The 20369-nt window shown below is 41.6% G+C and overlaps 2 protein-coding genes across 4 annotated transcripts in view; one reads left to right on the forward strand and one right to left on the reverse strand.

Moving 5' to 3' along the window:
* Positions 1–20369, forward strand: part of LOC137624386 (TOG array regulator of axonemal microtubules protein 1) — a 674340-nt gene that overhangs the window by 630847 nt on the left and 23124 nt on the right. For all 3 annotated transcript variants that reach the window (XM_068355115.1, XM_068355116.1, XM_068355117.1), the window contains one exon: positions 13703–13861. In XM_068355115.1, the coding sequence (XP_068211216.1) occupies positions 13703–13861 (159 nt within the window). The remainder of the gene's footprint in view (positions 1–13702; positions 13862–20369) is intronic.
* LOC137625061 (uncharacterized) lies at positions 5764–7107 on the reverse strand. Its single transcript, XM_068355992.1, has one exon. It carries the CDS (start codon positions 6967–6969, stop codon positions 5764–5766), a length of 1206 nt encoding a protein of 401 aa, XP_068212093.1. The 5' UTR covers positions 6970–7107.

Raw genomic sequence — 20369 nt, forward strand, 5'->3', positions numbered from 1 at the left:
CAGCGAAGCGTCCGTGTGGATGTTGAGTGATGGAGGTGGGTGTTGAAGAGGAATGGACCTTTTCAGGGCCTTTGCTTCCGACCACGGCTTGAGGAGAAGTCGAAGTCTGTTTGGGAGCCGTCTCTTGAGGTCTCTTCGAGCGATGGATGCAGAACGTCTCCAGACTCCCGCGGCATCCTTTAGCTGTGCACGAAGCACCGGGTTTGTCACTGAGGCGAACTGTAGAGAGCCTAGAACTCGTTCCTGCTGGCGTCTTGAGATCCGCTTGGATTTCAGTAGTCGCTTGACAGACCCTGCTATTTCCTTCCTTTTCTTCTGGGGGATGGAAAGGCGGTGTGACTGAAGGTTCCATTGGATTCCTAACCATTGGAACTTCTGAGCTGGAGAGAGGCGAGATTTCTTCACGTTTATCTTGAATCCCAGGTGTTCTAGGTACTGGGTGACTTTGCTGCAGGATTTTAAACAATCCTCGGGCGATGGAGCCCAGACTAGCCAGTCGTCGAGGTAGGCCATCACCTGGACGTCTCGGAGGCGGAGCTGTTGTACTATGGCGTCCGCCAGCTTTGTGAAGATCCGAGGGGCCACATTGAGGCCGAAGGGCATGGCCCGGAAGGCGTAGCTTTTCCTTTGGAGTCGAAATCCTAGGTAGGAGGAAGCGACGTGCCAGTAGGCATCCGCCAGGTCTATGGAGACCGTGTAAGAACCTCGAGGCAGAAGGGTCCTTATCTGTTGAAGAGTCAGCATCTTGAACTTGTCGTTCGCTATGAACTTGTTGGGGGGGGATAAGTCCAGAATGACTCTGAGTCTGTCGGAGTCTTTCTTGGGGACGCAAAACAGTCTCCCTTGGAACCTGGTGGACTTTACCCTCCTTATCACCTTCTTGTTCAAGAGATCTAGGACATACTCTTCCAGAAGGGGGGTTGATTGTTGGAAGAATTGCTGGAAGGTTGGGGGTGGTTGAGTCCAACTCCAGCCTAGACCCTTCTTGACGATGCTGTGCGCCCAGGGATCGAAGGTCCAACGATCCTGGAATTGGCGGAGTCTTCCTCCCACCGGAAGCACTTCATTGCTTCTGGTGTCCCGAGGGTTTACTGCCTCGGACACTTCCTCCTCTGCCTCTGGAGGGACGGCGAGATGCATCTCTGCCTGCACCTCTGTTTGAGCCTCTACCTTTGGGACGAAAGGTAGTCGTCTGTTGCTCGAAAGCAGGGGTGAAAACCGGCGACTGTGACAAGACCGGTTGGGTGACCAGCTGAAAGGTCTGCTGTGGCTGAGCTGCCACTTGGGGAGTAGCGGGTCCCGGAAACTGCCGTCTCTGTTGACGTTGCTGGGGTTTCTGCTTGGAGGATTTCCTCTTAGGTTGAGGTCCGTCGTCCTGGGAGGATTTCCTCTTCTTCGACATGCCCCACTTGTGGAGAAGGTTCCTGTTCTCCGTGGCGGCCTTGTCGGTGATCTCTTTCACGAGGTCAGAGGGAAAGAGGTGCTTACCCCAGATGTTGGAGGAAATCAGCCTCCGGGGTTCGTGTTTCACAGTGGCACCTGAGAACACGAATTTCCGACAGGCTCTCCGAGCCTTCATGAAGTGATACAAATCCTTCACCAGGGTTGCCATGTGGGATTTGGCGAGTACCATGTAGTGGTCTGGGACTCTGGTGTCACAAGCCATGATATCAAGTTGTACCTGGTGGGACATGGATGCTGCAAGCCTCTCCTTCGTATCTTGTTCCCGACGAAGGAGGTGGTCGTTGAGTTTCGGGAGGTCTTCGTTAAACTGACGTCCGGCTACGTCAGGATCTAGCTTTCCCACCACGAATGTATGCTGGATATCCTTCCAGTGTCGAGCATCGGGGGGAGTTACTATGGAGAAGGGTCTGCACTCCTCCAGTGCAGGGCAGGGTTTTCCTTCTTCCACAGCCTTGTGGCACGCAGCGAAGGCCTTTTCCATGAAGGGAAGGACTGCATCGTCGGGTGCGACGTAAGTAGGGTGCTTCTTGCTCAGGGCCGGAAGCTTAGAGCAGGTAAAACCCCTACTTTTAAATGCGGTGGCTAGCATAGCCTGGGCCTTCGAGAGATCGAACACTATCTCCTCCTTGGGTTTGGTCTCTTCTTTAGAGGCAGGTTCAGAACGAAGCCGGACGTAACAGTCCGGGTAAGCCTCAAAGTTTGGGAAGAACTCCACATCTTCCAGGGGGACCGTGCCGATCTTATCGCTGATAAAGATCCTGCCGGTCGCGATAACCATATGCTCGGCATATCTCCAGGGGTTGGCATGTGAACATGCAGGGAGATCCTTAACCGAGAACTTCTTCGGTTCTTTGGACCCCTTCATGGACCTGATGAACTCGTGAGTTTCCTTAATCCTGTCGTCCATAATGGCTTTGATCATCCGGAACATCTCTTGGACGGATGGAATGGGTTCCGGGGTAGCGGAGGTAGATGGGAGACACTTCCGTCGGTGTAGGAGTAGGGGCGGTGATGGAAGGCGGAGCGACCTCCTGCTCCGACTCGGTGTAATCCACCTGGTCCTCTTCATCTTCCGCACCTTGAGCCATAAGGGTCTTCTCCGTACCCTCCGAAATATCCGACATATGTTCGTCGTTCTCGGAATCCAGGTGGCACTCGTGCATGGAGTGGGCCATGACTACGTCTGGTTCCACCGTGATCTGGACAGTGGGGATCAGTTCTTTGGGCACCACAGAATCGGGGGAGGCCTTTGGGAACAGAAGGGACCTCATTTCTTCAGTGGCCAGGTATGGTCCAGTGGCGTTCTTCTGGAAGCCACGCACCCACTTGCGTAGCTTATCCCGAGAAGTGTCCCTGACCTCCGCTGAGGGAGGATTATGAAAGGCATCGACTAGGCGATACTGGCAGACCATACAGTTCTGCGGGTCCCAGAACTTCAAATCCCCTTTCTTGTTGGCACAAGGGGCGTGGGTCCTACACGCCGTATGCCCGTAGAAGTGCGGGCGTTTCACGGCGCAGAAGTCGTAATCACATTTCATCTGCTCCTCCTGTAAAAGAAAGAGAAAATGAGCATGGGGGGGGTCATAGGAATGACTCTTAAACTAAAGTTAATATTAATCATTAATTTTAACTTGATAAAGGGTGTGATGCACAGAGGAAGGGCTGGAAATCTGTGATATGCAAGAAGACAGCATGACTACCAATAGATCGGTAATAAGATACCGATCCATTTACGTAAACAAGTCATCTGGTTGCAGTGTAGGGCTATCAATATCAGATGATAGCTAGTAGAAGGGGGTGCAAGTCGCCTTGACGTCTCCGGAAGGTACCGGCAGACCGCCGGCATGCCGGAGGCCGCTCCAGCAGAGTTTCTGGCATTAGGACAGACAATATAGAAGTCAAGAGTAATACCAGGGTGGCGCCCGCCGGCACAGCGGCGGCACTCCGGCGGAGGAAGCGGCGGCTCCGGCAGCCGGAGGTTGCCGGCTTGGTGACAGGAACAAGGATGGTTATAGCAGAACCGGACTGCCGGCGGCGGATGCCGGCACTCCGGGGGCCGGCCGGCGGACGGACGACCAAGCTATGAGGAAGGAGGGAGAGCCATCGGCTGGAAGCCGGCGGCAGGCGGCAGTCCCCCGGCTCACGGAGGACTGGCGGCCGAGAGGTTAAGGGATGAGTCACCAAGGTAGGAGGTGGGTATCACCGACAGTGGAGGCGGCAAGGGACCGGCACCCGGATAGTGAAAGAGACAGAAGGAGGGATGTAGGGGTCCGGCCACGGACCCCCAGACATCCCGCCTGAGTGGGTGTACCCACGATAGAGGCTGACCCTATCACCCAGAAGCAGGGGCCGCAGAGGACCGGGAGCTAAGGTAGCCCAAGGGAGGGCTAGGGGACACCCAAGAGCGGGGGGGGGGGGAAAAACCCCTGCATACAGAACGCATCCAGTGGCTAACCCCATAGGACACTATGAAGGGTATATGTACCAGAGCGGACTGCACACAGAAGCTCAAGGTAGCCCTATCACTCCACCCTAAGGAGGAGTTGTAGGACAGGGGACAGATGGGTATAGACTAACCTAAGTATAGGCTAGGCCATACAAGAGATAGGTGGGGAGGGGAGAAGAGAAGGGTCTTCCATGGAGGGGGTTCTGTACCAGAGCGGCCACTGAGGAAGGGAGGACACTCCCTAGCCTAAGGTAAGGCAGCTTGACTGAAAACGGTGCATGGGTATCGTTTCAGCAAGGAACAGAACTAACCCCTCCAAAACCTAACCTAGAGCAGGGATGTACGTCCTGAACTAGGAAGGATGGAAGACGTATCGCTATTGCAGGAAAGGTCGGAGACCTAGCCCCAGCAATAGAGGAAGGACTAGCCGTTCCTCACTCTCGGACGCAACCCTAAGGGGGGATCATTCCCTTAGGGAGGACAGAGAGGCGATAATATACTCTGATATGAGCTTGATCCCCTTACTTGGTAGGGGGAGCAAGGCTACACAGAGGGGATGCCCTAAGGCAGGGGATGAAGGAAGCATATAGGGGTCCTACTTGTAGGTTAGGTTAGAAAGACACACTATCTAACCTGTCCCCTATATTGTCCCTGAAGGCGAAAACACTTGCATCACAGTCAAAAGTATTGTAAAATAATGCCACTATCTTCATAAGTTAGCCTAGGATCACTGATAAATATCATGCATGAACACTGATATAGGCGCTCTGGCCTGGGGGCTATAGTAGCCAACTGGTATGGGGTCAGTCGATGACCGATAAAAAGCGTCAAAACACGATATAGAAAGTTCCTAGCTATGAAGACTAAATAAACTAATAGTATCGATTAGTAAATAAGGCCGGAAGCGTTGTTGAGGCTAACTAAATAAGGCATGCAGAACAACAACGACGCCATAAAATGGCGGGTCCGGTGAGGCACAGCTCTGCCACAAAACATCAAATATCTCGAAAAGTAAAATTTACTTTACGGTCAGAGCTTAATTAAACAATACTGGAACCTTGTACTCAACTTTCCAAAAGAAGGCGAGGCCGAAGGTAGCGACATGACGAAGATGCAGTTAGATAAAAAGAGCGTAGGGAAAATCTGTCTAAGATAGGCGAGCTACTTGCAGAAGGATGAGGACGGACATGACGTCATTTAGCAATGGCGCCCGTTTGTTTACGTCTCGAGTACCAAAAGTAGCCACGGACGAGATTAGCTGTGGAACGGCTCCCAGCTATTCTCCGCCCTTACACACCGAAGTGTTAACTCTGCTCGGGGTGTAGATAGCTATGTGGCGCGTTGATACATGCGTCCCCTGTTGATATACGATGTCTTAAAAGGGAAACCTTTAGGATACTCGCTCCAGAAGTTAGAATTCTGTGATAACCTGTGGTTAAATTCTCTGGGAATATCTTAGTAGTTATATACCCAAGGAAGCTACCAAAAAGGAACCTTCCATCAGGACACCATGGCTTGAGCCCAAAAAACATTTCTGTGTTCATTTTTTCCACTACTATGACCACCAAAACTAGAGTATGGCATAGGTGCACTAGTGATCCATTGTGGTTTACACTTCTTCACAAATTTGCTACTAATATAAGACCTGTCTGCACCATTATCAAACATTACCTGAGCAGTGACAACAGTACCATCACTACCACTCACCTGAACTTTGGCAGTTTGTAAAATGGCACAGTTACCACCTTGCCCTGTTAGAAGTGCCACATCGCCAGGCTTGTCACTGCCAATAGCACCTTCCTTTGCTTCACTTTCCTCCTTCTTAAGGTTCATTTCCAGCCTAATGCCACACATTAAGGTAGAAGGGCACCGTTACACTTTGTACACCTTGTACGAGCTTTACAGTCTCTTGACATGTGTCCACTCTTCAAACACTTGAAACATAGGCCTAAACTTCTTATTTTTTCACCTCGCTCCTTTCCACTCAATTCTAGCACACCATAACAGTTTTCTGATTTGTGTTTCTTGGCACAGAAACTGCACATTGTGTTTTCTTGCTTGGACGAAGCATGAAGGGCTGCGGCTGAATACACCTTGTCTTTAGAACTCTTATTTTCAATTTTCTTTACTTCAACACTGCTCTTTCCCTTAAAGGCTTCAGACCTTTCTAATCTTAAAATTTCCTTGTCTAAGAATGTCAATAACCAATCTAAATCACTCTCATGTCCATCACCATCCCTGGCCCACTCTAGCCGCAGTTCACTTGGCAAACGGGAGAGGATGATAGGTGTAAGAAACACTTCACATTGTTTTCCTGTGATGCCTAGCGCCACCAAACTGCGGATGTGAATTAGAATGTCATCTCGTAATTTCCAGAGCTGTGCCACACCCTTGGGTCCGCTGACATTAATGTTGACCTCACCATTTAACAATGCCTGGACATGAGCAAAAATAATCCTTTCTGGCTTGTAGTAGCGTTCCTTCAGTAGTTTGCAGGCAACCTGGTAATTAGCACTGGTATGAGCTAGTCCCTTCACTACATTCCTGGCATCTCCCTCCAGCAAAGACAGCAAATAAGTGAACTTACTGATCACTGGAAGGTCTGTTGCATCGATGTGGGAATTATATTGATCCCAGAAGGACTGCCATTGGGTCACTTCACCACTAAACTTCGGTAGCTCCAGCTTGGGTAGCTTGACATTGGTGATATCTGACTCTCGAGATGAAGACTGTCCACTTATACTGCCAGCTTTAGAACCAGGACATGCTGCTGCTGCTAACTTCCTTATCTGGTCTTCAGCTTGTATCCTAGGCTGCACACTTACTGTTCTAAACTCATGGGCTTCATCCAGAAGTTGTTCTAGTTCTTCTTCAGCTACCTCAATTTCTATTGCTTCTTGGACTTCATCCAACTTAGCTAGTCTCTGGTTGTATTCCTTGATAGCATACTCAAATTGACTAATAGTTGTGGTGGAAGACTCCAGAAGGTCACTCAGTGCCTTGGAAGCTCTTGTCACCCACCCTCTACATGTAGTCCTAGTCTTCTTTAACTTCTCCATTATCTTCACTGCACAACTTACTTATTTTCTTAGAGGGAGTGTTCCCGGGTCTGGGCACCAAAATGTGGGGGATTATTAAGCCCACATCGTACAGGAAGGTATGGAAAAAGGAGAGCTTTGGGCTAGAAGGAAACACCATGTTTTTCTTAAAACCTCTGATTTTATTAGAACAACTAAACTCTTAAGTAAATATAATGAGACTTACATTAAGCAAAAATAGTTATAACATTTACACTCATAAATATGATGACTTGTAAATATCAAATACTAAATTAATTGTACTTCAATATACACTTCAAGTAAGAGAAACAGAATTAAATATATAACCAAGAAAACTAACAAAAAAACATTGGAACATGAGTTATGAAAGAAAATGGTAGTGCTATTTCAGACACACTATAAGGAAACTCCTTTCAAGTGAATAAGCAGAAGACACCTTTCTAAAGTCAAGACTATCCATTTCATTGTTAACTTTTTCATAATTAAAATAGTTTCTATCCATTTCATTATTAACTTTTTCATAATTAAAATATAGTTTCTATCCATTTCATTGTTAACTTTTTCATTATTAAAAATATAGTTTCTATCCATTTCATTGTTAACTTTTTCATAATTAAAATATAGTTTCTATCCATTTCATTGTTAACTTTTTGATCATTAAAATATAGTTTCTATCCATTTCATTGTTAACTTTTTCATCATTAAAAATATAGTTTCTATCCATTTCATTGTTAACTTTTCCCATCATTGAAATATCTTTTATGAGGGGAAAAATTTTATGGAACAAAATTATATTATTTTTCCCTATTAAACCCATCAGTCACATACCCTTAGCATTCCTAGACTGCAAAGTATTGTCTGAAAAATTGAAGTAGTAGTAACAATGGCTCTACTGCACAAACGCCACATGGAGTATCCATTCGTCAGCACATATCAGCATACTTTTTCTTCATGGAATTTTAGCAAGAAAGACAAGTCATAAGGCTGGGAGGTGTAACTTGTATACAAGTAATCGATATTTGTACAATTTTTTCCTGCATGTGAATATAGCCTGATCCTCAGTTCAGATAAGACGATTGAGTAATTGATTACCCTGTAGTAATGACTGTGTAATGGAGGAAAAGTGTTTAAAGCAAAATAAGGCAATATCTAAATGATGTGAATCACTTAGAAGAGAAATATACTGTGTACTAAAGATATACCTGATTAGGAATGTCGTAAATCAATATGAGAAAGGATGGAAAATTTGGGAAAACCAAGTTGAAACTTCCTCAAACCTAACCCCGTTGGTAAAACTTGACCCCTTGATACTAAAGATAAAAATTTTGAAAAGATAAATTAACACCTCAAAGGGCTTACATTTAGAGGGAGTGGAATTAGCTGTGGCTGCATAAACTGGAAACTGTGCTAATTCACCTTATGATGCACATTCATAGTCCCTGACTTGGACCTACCTGAGCCGGTAACACACCATATTATTAGAGATGTGATTCTTGAGTGGCCTGTCAAGAAGATGAGATCTCTTGTCCTACTGGGATTGTGACAAACAGCCATGACTGCCATACAAAGAGAAGTCAATTTTCAGTATGGGTGACAGAAGATTAGCAAGGAATGTTAAAAGGCATAGCGAAGCATTCATGACTTCCACACACCTGGGTCATTTCCATAAAGTTACGTTCAGAAAGAGACCCAATGAAGCCTAGCCTTGGAAGTAAGTTCCCATCAAACAAAGAGTGCCATTTGCTAATTCATCTTGAAGATGTAATCTGCAGCTGAGAAACTATCGTCAGTGTAAGATTGGCAGTGAAGCCTACAACAAGGGCTTGCATGGAAGTTTGATGAGGTTTGAAAAAGAGATAGATCCCAGTAAGGAGGTGTAAGATTCTGTAACTTCCTCCAATTTGGTGCACAAGACATTGTACATCCACAGAAAAACAAAAATTTAGTCCACAAAATTCAAATACTTATGGCTACCCAATATCCTTTGATGGTTGATGTAAGAGATCGAGTGTTGAATTTCTTCAAGACATGGCGACTGCTGCAGCAGCTTCCTATGAATATCTCATATCTCTGAGGCTTTACTGAATCATCTCTAGGCTTAGAGAGTGCAGCATTTCTAGAAAACGTGGTTGATATTATAGCTTCTTTCTATTAAACGATATTTTCTGTCCACCATCATGGGAATGCAGTTAGTGAACCCTCCTTTTTGTAGTCAAAACAGGTCAGGGAGTCAATGTATACATCATTATCCTTGGTTTTTCTAATACCCACCTTATGAGGTCAAAGGGTAAAGGGGGTAAAAGGGTGTAAACCTTTAGTTTATTATCTGAATGCATCGGAATTTTTATTCTCAAAACTATTGAGTAGTGCTGGTATAAGCAGTAAATTGACCTGTAGTTATGGCTAGTTGCACACAAGTTCACAAGAGGCATCCCATGCAGAGCCGTGCAAATCCCTAAATAAAGGGACTACTCCAAAGGTAGAACTTATTTTACTTTACTGAGGCTATCTGGGATAAAAAGGAATTGTAAAGTATTTCTTTGTAACCCCATATTACATAAACTTTATAATTGGCTCAATACATTGCTCTGGTCTCAGAAATAATTAAGTTGACATTTTGTTTCTCCTCCTAATGGTAAAGTAAATTAAAGGTAGTTTATTTACATAAAGATTTTCACTCTATTGATTCGCTTAATATGAGGTGCCGTAGTTATATCTTTTCAACAGCTGTTCTCTGTGGATGCTACAAATTAGTCCCTACTGTCATGTGGTTTCATAACACAGTTTAGGTCAAGACTTCCCTGATTAGACAGTTTGTCAGTGGTTTGTCTTTCTCCTACTATAATCTGAATTCTAGCCTGGCTTCCCATTTTCTTTAATGTAAATCACATCTAATTGAAGAGGCAATGATGTGTAATAGGTTACAATTTTTTCTTTCCCCCTTATCGGGACATATGATCAAGTGCATTACTCGACCTACCGCATTGCTTTTCATAATGATGAAGTAACACAGGAAATATGTGAGAAATGGGAAACTAAATTTTGTTATTGCCTTTTTTTTGCCACATAAGAACTTCATGAATATCATTTAACCCTTTTAAGTGGCTCGATCCCTCATCAAAACAATTTGGTACTTAAGGCGCAGGCCCAATTTTGGGGGGACATTTTACTTAATTTATCTTAGCACAGAAACATTTGAGATATAGGATTACAAATTCTACTTTTAAATAGCTGACTAAATTTCCTTTCCATTAATATGTAATGGTGATTACCAGACACAAAATATGTTTGTTTCGTAACTGATTACAACAGCATCTTGTATACTCCCGGTTTCCTTATTTCCTTCCTCACTGTGCTATTTTCCCTGTTGGAGCCCTCGGGCTTATAGCATCCTGCTTTTCCATTTAGGGTTGTAGCTCACTTAGCAAATAACAACAACAACAACAACAACAACAACAACAATAATAATAATAATAATAATAATAATAATAATAATAATAATAATAATAACAATAATAATAATGATGATGATGATAGGCCCCTTCTCGGGATCTCTGTCTTCCGCCTGTCATGTCGGGGAATGGTGTTTCAGTTAACCTAAGCACCAAGGGTTGTTAGGGGGGTTTTACCCTAAGGTCAACCTTTTCCTTCAGGATCGGTATTGTCTCCAAAGACTTCGGATGACTGGCTGATCCTAACAGTCTTGAGCTCCTCCAAGACATCTCAAGTCTACCACGATCTGAGAATTGCAGTAATCTCAGGAGAGACCTGACTGTCATATCGAATGTGGGTATCTATAGACATGGTCATCAGCCTGCGCACAGTCTTTGTCAAATCCAACCTCTTCAGGAAAAGCCTGATCCAGGTCCTTTGGCATCAGGTATCTCCTTTCCTCTGGTTCTCTACAAGATCCGAGCAAGAGACTGTCCTAATAAGGAAGTTGCCAGAGGAGAATCTCATCCAGGGAATCAATATCCTCGGTTCGTCCCCGAATTGATTTCTCCCTCCAGATGCATCAAAGAAAAGGGGGGAGGGAGGCATGGTCTACCACTCGGTCTCCCGGCTTTGGTGAGAGTCCGAACGATACCGCTCTTAAACCTCTCATAGAGTAGGGTAACCTTCCTGCGGGCAAGGGGTACAACCCCCTTGAAAGAGAACTCAGTTTTGAGCTACGGCTCGTTTCTTGTACAACGCCTGATGTCAACCTTCAACTTGCGCTAAAACTCGGGGATGGGAAACGGGAGTGTAGCCAAGAGGATCGCCTTCAATTGCTGGAACTCTCCCTTCTGTTGTGGGGAGTATCGCCGACTACAGCAGTAGATGTTGATCGTGTCTTTCCTGTCTGCAGAAAAGACTTTCTTCTTACTTCTTTGAGGATTCTTCCAGTGAAAAGATGTATTCATCCACTCTCCTGCCGAGGGAGTAGATCCTCCACCAGTTACTATGCAGCAATCTTCCTGCTTGCTGGAAGGATTGCTAGCAGCGGCAGCAAATGGTGGCCACCTTTCCCATCCACTAAAGAATCTTCCTTTTCCTGGATGGTCTTCTCCCCTTCGGGGGATTCCTTCCACAGGAATTGGGTTTGCCCACTCTCCGCTATTGCCCTTCAGATCAGGCCTCATCATCAGCAGTCTTGTCTCCTTAGAAGACTGGTCTCACCTAGTAATGTAGATCCTGAAAGATCCTACGGTTAATTGGATTCATCCATTCCCCGCCCTTGATCTTCGAGAACAGGACAACGGACTCGTCTCGCTAGCAAGATTCGTCTTGCCCAGAAGACTTGTCATGCCATGTTGATTCATCTGCAACTCCCGACGGAGATCCCGAGAGAACCCCATCAGAGACTCTAACAGCCACGTGAACATCTTTCACAAAGCAGTATCCTAGCTGCAACTTCATGCCTGGAGACTATCCAGTTCCTCCTCTCTCAGGGAGTCTCTCCCGCAACAGGTTGCAAAGAGAATGTCTGATACCGGGATAGATCTTCGGCTTCGGCCATCCAAGGCAGCAGAGGTCACATGTCCTTGGTGACAGGTATCTCGTTCGTGTTGGCTTCGGCCAAGAGAGTCGGCAAACCCCATGGGGCGCCCTTAATGTCTCTCATTCACAATGATTGGCCAAGTAATGCTCGACTTTGTTTCTGGCAGTTCAGATCCCAAAATCCAAACCCTTCAGTCGGGGAGTCCTCCGCAGCATGACCAATAATCCAGGTCAACAGTTACTATGCCAGAGAGAAACTGGAGGCCCTTCCTCAAGGAAATTATGAGAGCTCGCCCCAAGTGTCATCACTCTTCACCAGCTCGGGGGAGTCAAGAGAAGAATCACCGAGGACATGTTCTTGTTTCGGATTCACAAGGTCATGGACCAAGCATTGAATCCTTATCCTTCTCCTTATAGAAGAGACCAAGATCTCATAACGTTAAGGGCAGGAATACGCCCTTGCATTTATAAGACTACTCTGTGATGCAGACCTTGTCAGTGGGTGTGTAAAAGCATCAAATGACCTTCGCTACCCACTTCCTGCAAGACGCAATCCACTGGAGACTCGATACGTTTTCTATTGGTCCTGTGGTGGCTGCACAACAACTGGTTTAACACCTCAAGCTCATTGATGGACAAGTAGCAGTAGGTTGAGGGCATCGGTTACCCAGTTTTAGTCTGAATGAATGATTAAGAATAACTGGCTCTTTCTTTTCTTCATCTTCCTTTCTCTTAGGGAAATAAGCATCCAAGGTCCTCTGCAAAGCTGACCTCAACCAATTGCAGGTAAACCATTGTTCCCTTGTGTAACCTGATATTGTGTCAATACTTTTATGTCCCCATACCCTATCGAAGGGGGTATCGGATATGTCTTGGAAATCTATAAAGACTACTATGTCTCAGGAGAAGTCTTACCTTGACAGTCACATTGCTATTATCACGAATGTACACGTGGACCATGCATAGCAAGGTTTTACCAAGGTGTCAGGTTTCTACCTATTATGTGCTAAACAAATATAAGGGAATCCCCAGGGCAAAGCCAAAAAGCCAGATTGGCAAGGACTTCTGCCCTTCTAATGGATAAGGCAACACCTATAAATAGCGTTAGTTTGTAATTAGTTACAGAACAAATGAAAAATTTGGAAGTAATTCGTATTTTTCCTAACGATACACACCTGCAGCTATTTATACAAATTGGCCCGCTAGCCCCAGTCCCCCTTGAAGTCTTACCTTCAAGCAAAGTGAGGTTCACAGCCCAGGTGTGTGAGTAAGAGGGGTAGTTACTAACCCCACCCCCACTGCTAACTAGCGGGTGGGTAGTTAACTCTCGCCTAAAGTCTAATGGCTCTTCTTTTAGCTTCTCAGAAATTAATTCCCCAATGAATATCTACAGGTTTGTATCATTATGAAAAATACAAATTACTTCCAAATTTGTGAACTTATGGCCCGAAGGAGTAGAAATAGCAGGACTCAGAATACTTCCATTGTTGCTCAAATGGTTAAAAGTCTCTTATAAGACTAACTGAAACTCCCTTTTCATTATTGTATTTTAGGTCCGGCAGGTAGCTGAGGCGTTATGATACTTAATATATTAAAATTGTAAACAATGATTTATTGCAAAATTATAAAATCTTTTTTAGGTTGACTATCTTTTCATCATTGATTATTCAGGAAATGGTTTTTAGAGGTACAAGAATATTTATCTAATAAGGTTTTAAAAGGATGTTGCAATAATTTCACTAACATTTTTCAGGCATAAAAATCCAGCGGTACGCACAACAACGGCAAGACTTTTAGCCTATCAGGTGGAGCGTCTGGGTGCTAGCCGTATCCTTTCTGGCCAGAAAGACATCACAGATCGCCTTTTACCAGCTGCTACTAAACTAGCTCAAGAGGGTAGTTTAGAGACAAGGCAAGTACAAGTGCTTCATTATAAAATGTAATGGGTATCAAGTTTTATTATGGCTCATTCCTGTAACATTCATGATCTTACCTAAATGAGAGAAGGCAAAATTTTGTTTTTTCCCAAAAACTTTCATTTGAATACTTAAAACAAACAATAGTTTATGTAGCGCAAGTACACCATCAGCAGTCCAACACCTTTGGTACCCAAGCCTCGCTGAATTAGTGATTTTGCTGGACCATGAAATATCATTCTGTAACGCCCTTCCAAATCCCTAATTAGATCTTGTTATTCATATTCTGCTTCTTTTAGAGTAGTGGACTGAGAGAAACTTAACTTAGACTATCAAATGTAAAATACTGTACAGCAATTGACTGAAATAAAAATACATTAATCCCTTATCATATGTTTCACCCATCGAGCCTCAGTACATTGTAAATTTTTTAATTTTATTATATGTAAATATATATATTGCAGGTTTCTGCCGGCCATTCATATTTGTATTTATTTTAGATTTTAATCATTTTTGTATCAAAAATAGTAATTTTAGACCTAAAAATTAATACAGTAAATCGATAAATAAAAATGCAGTAAAGTATCGCATTATATAACACATTAAACAAAATATTTTAAAAGAAAATGGGTAGTGTTCTGTAAGTGATACAAAGAATTGCACAACAGTATGGAAAATGAAACAAAGGGGGTGTGAGGGAGTTGCCTATTTTCATAGATGATTTCATACATGGCACACTTTTGGATTGTTGAGGACACAGCCAGTCAAGTTGCAATATCAATCAACTCATGCTGTTCAGTGTCCAGTTTGCTGATTGGGTATATGATCACAGGATCACTCAAGCAACAGCAGTTTCAGTATACCACATTATTCTGTTCAGTTTTACCCATACGTATGTAACGGCACTCTGCATCTTTATCTAAGTTGTGTGGTAGTTTTTTGCATTTGTTTTTATTATTGTGAATTTCTTTAAAGCCCTATAATACTAGGCAAACTTTCTGCAAGTTCTAAGGCTTCTGGCAGTAAACCAAAATGCCATGGGAAGAAGCTTATTATAGCTGAGACCATAAAACTCCTCGGTATGCTTAAAGATGAGAGAAGCTATGCGGATGTAGTTTGCCATTATAGCATCAATGTATCAAACCATTATTCTCTTGCCTTGGGTAGTGCCATAGCCTCTGTACCATGGTCTTCCAATGTCTTGGGTTAGAGTTCTCTTGCTTGAGGGTACACTCGGGCACACTATTCTATCTTATTTTTTTTTTTTTTTTTTTTTTTAAATAGTGTGTTGGGCAGACTTAATAGAAGGGCCATTGATGCCTAGTGGTTTGTTAAAAGGTTGACTTTTCCTTATCTGATTCTTTTTCTTTTCAAAACCATCCTTACTGTCCTCCCATCAGTTGAAGTGGCTATCCTGGTGGATATTCAGCCTTGCATGGTGCATCGGCTCCTCCATGTTGACCAGTTTTTCCGACTTTTTTTATAGTCTATGGGTTTGATCAATCACCTTATTTATATTTTTGTTATCATTCTTGTTAATTTAGTTTTTAAGAATGATGTATCTTTTTTATTATCATTTTTCTTATGCTCTTAGGAGACATTGAGCAAAATCCGGGACCAGTACGTCCTAGATTTTGTCAATGTCGTCTACTATATTGCAATATTCGTGGTCTTCATTCAAATATTCAAGATCTAACAGTTGCGTCCAGAAGTATGATATTCTTTTGTGCTCAGAAACTTTGGTTTCTAATATGAGGTACTCATCTAAGCTCCTTATAAATGGTTTTAAGAAGCCAATAATTTAAAAATGATACCATCCCTAGGGCCAGGGGAATTGCAGTGTATATCAGGACTGAGTACCCTGGTTTTCATAAGTCCTGCTATGAATGCGGATGTGATGAGATTTAGGTAATAAAAGTTTGTACCAGGCATAACAACTTCTATTTGTGTTCGATCTACCGGAATCCGGACATGGATGATTCTATCTTTGATTGTCTTCTTACCATTATGGTTAAGATACAAGAAAATTATAGAAAGGTCTCTTTTGTCTTTGTTAGTGATTTCAGTGCTCACCATAGGGAGTAGTTAACTTTTGTTTCTCCTACTGATCACCATGAGTTAAGAGCTTTAGACTTTGCATCTGAATCAGGGTGTGAGCAAATCATAAGTGAAGTTACTCAGAGGTCTGGTAACTGCTTGGACCTCGTATACACTGACTCCCCTGGCATTATAACAAGTAAGTTTGGTTCTCCAGTTGGGATATTTGATCATGCCTTGATTTCCTAACTAGTGAAGACTGAGCAGCCTTTCCCTGATGTATCATACTCGTGTAAGATTTATATGAAATTTCAACCAGACTGGAATGGGATTTTGCATGATCTTTTGGGTTTGAATTGGTCACAATTGTATAGTAGTGTTGATCCTGTTGTCCCTTTGAATGAGAATCTAGTCAACATAATTGATAGACATATCCCTTCTCGTGTGCTAAGGTACAGATTGAAGGACAGGCCATGGTTCAATAATGATTGTAGACGTGCTTATTTGGAGAAGCAGGAGGAATCATCTTTGGAAGGTTAAAGATCTGATTTGACCTGGAATAACTATACTCAGTTTAGAGCTTTTGCTCAGAGTTTATGCTTCAACTGAAAAGGAATACAATCTAACCTTAAAAGAAACCCTTTCTGGTACAACCCAGGAAAATAAGTGGTGGACTACCCTTAAATCTACACTATTTGGTGAAGATGCAACAGTTCCTCCTTTACTTAAACCAGATGGCTCAGTCATTCACTGCCCAAAGGAAAAAGCAACCCTTTTGCCTGATGTGTTTGGCAGTAAACATAGTAATGAGAAACTCGAACTTCCTAAGACTAAACTAACTAGTTTAGCTTTTTGGTCTCGTAAAATTAAATCTCTCTTGATGGACCTTGATGCTTATGGAGATGTAGACCCAAGTGGTATTTTTCCTTTGTTTTTTTTTATAAAGACTGCAGATTTCTTTTACACAAGCTACCAAAAAGAGGAGCTTTTAGCACTTGTTGGAGAATTGGTAATGTTACTCCACTATGTAAATGTGTTTGTGGTAGCTCAAGTCCAACTGATTACCGCCTAATTTCCATATCCCATATTATCTAAAGTTTTTGAACGTCTTCTGGCAAAACGTCTTAATAGGTTTGCTGAAGGTAATCATCTGTTCCCTAGTTTGTAATTTGGTTTTCGTAAAGTCCTTGGAGCATGGGATGCCCTTCTTACAATCTCCAACGCTGTACAGAAAACCCTTGATTGTGGTCAGGAAGTTCGTATGATTGGCCTTGATTTTAGTGCTGCCTTTAACCATGTTAATCATGAAGCCCTTGTTTCCAAACTCAAACAGTTGGGAGTGGATAGGTCGTTTCTTAGCATTATTATCGAATTTTTAAGCAATAGATCTCAAAGAGTTGTTGTTGGTGGGCACCATAGTGAGTATAGGAATGTAATATCTAGTGTTCCACAGGGTAGTGTTCTTGACCCATTATATTTCATACTTTATACACATGATATGTGATTTGGCCTAGAAAACAAGCTTGTTGCTTGTGCAGATGATGCTACTCTCTTTGCATCAATTCGATCTCCAGAATGTAGATCTGGGGTTGCTGAATCCCTTAATAGAGATCTAGCTGAAATTAGTGCATGGTGCAAATTATTGGGCATGAAGTTGAATCCTAAGAAAACTCAAAGTATGATTATAAGTAGGTCAAGGACAGTTGCTCCTTAACATCTGGATCTCAACATTGATAATGTTTCTTTAATTTTGTATGACTTGAAATTTTAGGTGTGATTCTCGACAGCAAATTTACTTTTGAGAAACACATTAGGTCTGTGTCTTCTTCAGTTGCACAGAAAATTAGCTTATTTAGAAAATCTTTTAAGATTTTCGGTGATCAATCTATTCTGAAGAAGTGTTTTAATTTTTCAATTCTACCTTGTTTTTAGTATTATTCTCCTTTCTGGTCTTCAGCTGCTGATTCTCATTTCAATTTGTTGGACAGGAACTTAGGGTCTATTAAATTTCTCATTCCTGATCTAGATATTGGTCTTTGGCACCGTCGTTCAATTAGTTCTTTATGCATGTTACATGAGATTTTTCATAATTCTGACCATCCTTTACATTCAGATCTTCCTGGACAGTTCCATCCTGTTCGTATTACTAGCCATGCAGTCAACTCTATTAGTCAGGCCTTCTCCATCATGATCCTCAATACTACACAGTATTCTAGAAGTTTTATTCCATCTGTGACCAAGTTGTGGAATGATCTTCCTAATCGGTTGTTGAATCAATAGTACTTCAAAAGTTCAAACTTGCAGCAAATTTTTCATTGTTGGACAGGCTGACATAAGTCTTTTTATAGTCTTTATATTAATTATCTGTTTTAATGTTGTTAATGTTTTTTAAAAAAATTTATTTTAATTTTTCATTACTTCTTATATCGCTTATTTATTTCCTTATTTCTTTCCTCACTGGGCTATTTTTCCCTGTTGGAGCCCTTGGGCTTATAGCATCTTGCTTTTCCAACTAGTGTTGTAGCTTGGCTAGTAATTATAATAATAATAATAATAATAATAATAATAATAATAATAATAATAATAATGCTCGTGATATTAATATTATTATTTTTATATAAGCTATGACTGTAGTTGGAAAAGCAGGATGCTATAAGACCAAGGGATCCATAAGGGTGAATAGCTCAGTTAGGAATGGAAATAAAGAAAAAGAAGTCATTTATGAGAAGTAATGAATAAAAGATATAAAATATCTTAAGATGAGTAACCACATTAAAATAGATATGTCATATATAAGCTATGAAAAGAGACATTTCATCCTATTCAACATATGAACATTCGCTGCAAGTTTGAACTTCAGAAGTTCCTCCAATTCAACTGCTTGATTAGGAAGATCATTCCACAATCTGGTCATAGCTGAAATAAAACCACTAGAATATTGTATAGTGTTGAGTCTTATGATGGAGAAGGCATAACTGTAAGAATTAACGGCATACTTAGTACTACTTACAGTACAGGATGGCACAGTCTGTGAATATCTGAATGCAAAAGATGGTCAGAATTAGGAAAAATCTGACGCAACATGCATAAAGAACTAACTCAACAACTGTGCAAGAGAGAATAATCAAAAGTTTATTAGACTGCAAATCTCTATCCAACAAATTAAGATGAGAGTCAGTAGCTGAGGACCAGTCAGGAGAATAATACTCAAAAAAAGGTAGAAAAAAATAATTAAAAAATTTCATCACAATAGATTGATCACGAAAAATCTTAAGACTTTCAATAAGCCCATTTTTGTGCAATTGAAGAAGAAACAGAACTAATGTTGTTTTTATTTTTTTTCAAAAATAAATCTGTAATCAAGAATCACACCTAAAATTTTAAAGTTGTTTATACCTGTAGTTAGAAAAAATATCAATGCAGAGATCTGTATGTTGATGAGCCAACAAGCTGCATTCAGATAGAATTGAGGCAAAGAGTATCATCATCTGTATATGCAATGAACTTTTTTCTAGGTCAAACCACATATCATTCATATACAGTATGAAAAGTAATGGGCCAAGTAGACTAAAAACTCCAGATATTATATTCTTATAATCAGTATGGTGCTCATCAACAACTATTCTTTGTGTTCTATTACTTAAAAATTCAATAATGATGCTAAGAAAAGACCCACCTACTCGCAAATGTTTGAGTTTGAGAAAAAGAAACTCATGATTAACGCTGTCAAGGGCAGCACTAAATACAAGACCAAACATACAAACTTCCTGACTACAATTGAGGGATATTTTCACAGCACTGAAATTTGTAAGAAAGGCATCACATTCTCCAAGGCATTTATGAAAGCCAAATTGTAAGCTAGGGAACAGTTCATTATCTTTTGCATACTTATTTACACGTCTTGTCAAAAGACATTCAAGAAGGATGAAAAGAATATGAGGATGAGAGCAAATGTAACTTTTAACAAGACAGTGAAAAGGGTGGTAACTTCCCGCAATAAGGCTTTGGATAAGTGACTGTAGGAAGAACAACATTGCAATGGATACCAACACCATATGCAAGAAGGCCAGACAACTGTATGGTAAGTTTATGGATGGCAGTATATATATATATATATATATATATATATATATATATATATATATATATATATATATATATATATATATATATAAATGTGTGTGTATATGTATGTATGTATATATATATATATATATATATATATATATATATATATATATATATATATACATATATATATGTATATATATACATATATATGTATATATATATATATATATATATATATATATATGTAGAGAGAGAGAGAGAGAGAGAGAGAGAGAGAGAGAGAGAGAGAGAGAGATTTGAGTTTTTCTGGCATACTGACATCTGTCATTGATCCTGATATCAATTATTAAAAATAAAGAATAAAAGAATATTCAATTAAAACCATAAAATAAAAGA

The sequence above is a fragment of the Palaemon carinicauda genome, chromosome 31 (genome assembly GCF_036898095.1).
Source record: "Palaemon carinicauda isolate YSFRI2023 chromosome 31, ASM3689809v2, whole genome shotgun sequence".
Lineage (NCBI taxonomy): Eukaryota > Metazoa > Arthropoda > Malacostraca > Decapoda > Palaemonidae > Palaemon > Palaemon carinicauda.

What these genes read in the sequence shown, in the direction of transcription:
- LOC137625061 (XM_068355992.1), bottom strand. Translation starts at nt 6,969, where the DNA reads ATGGAGAAGTTAAAGAAGACTAGGACTACATGTAGAGGGTGGGTGACA.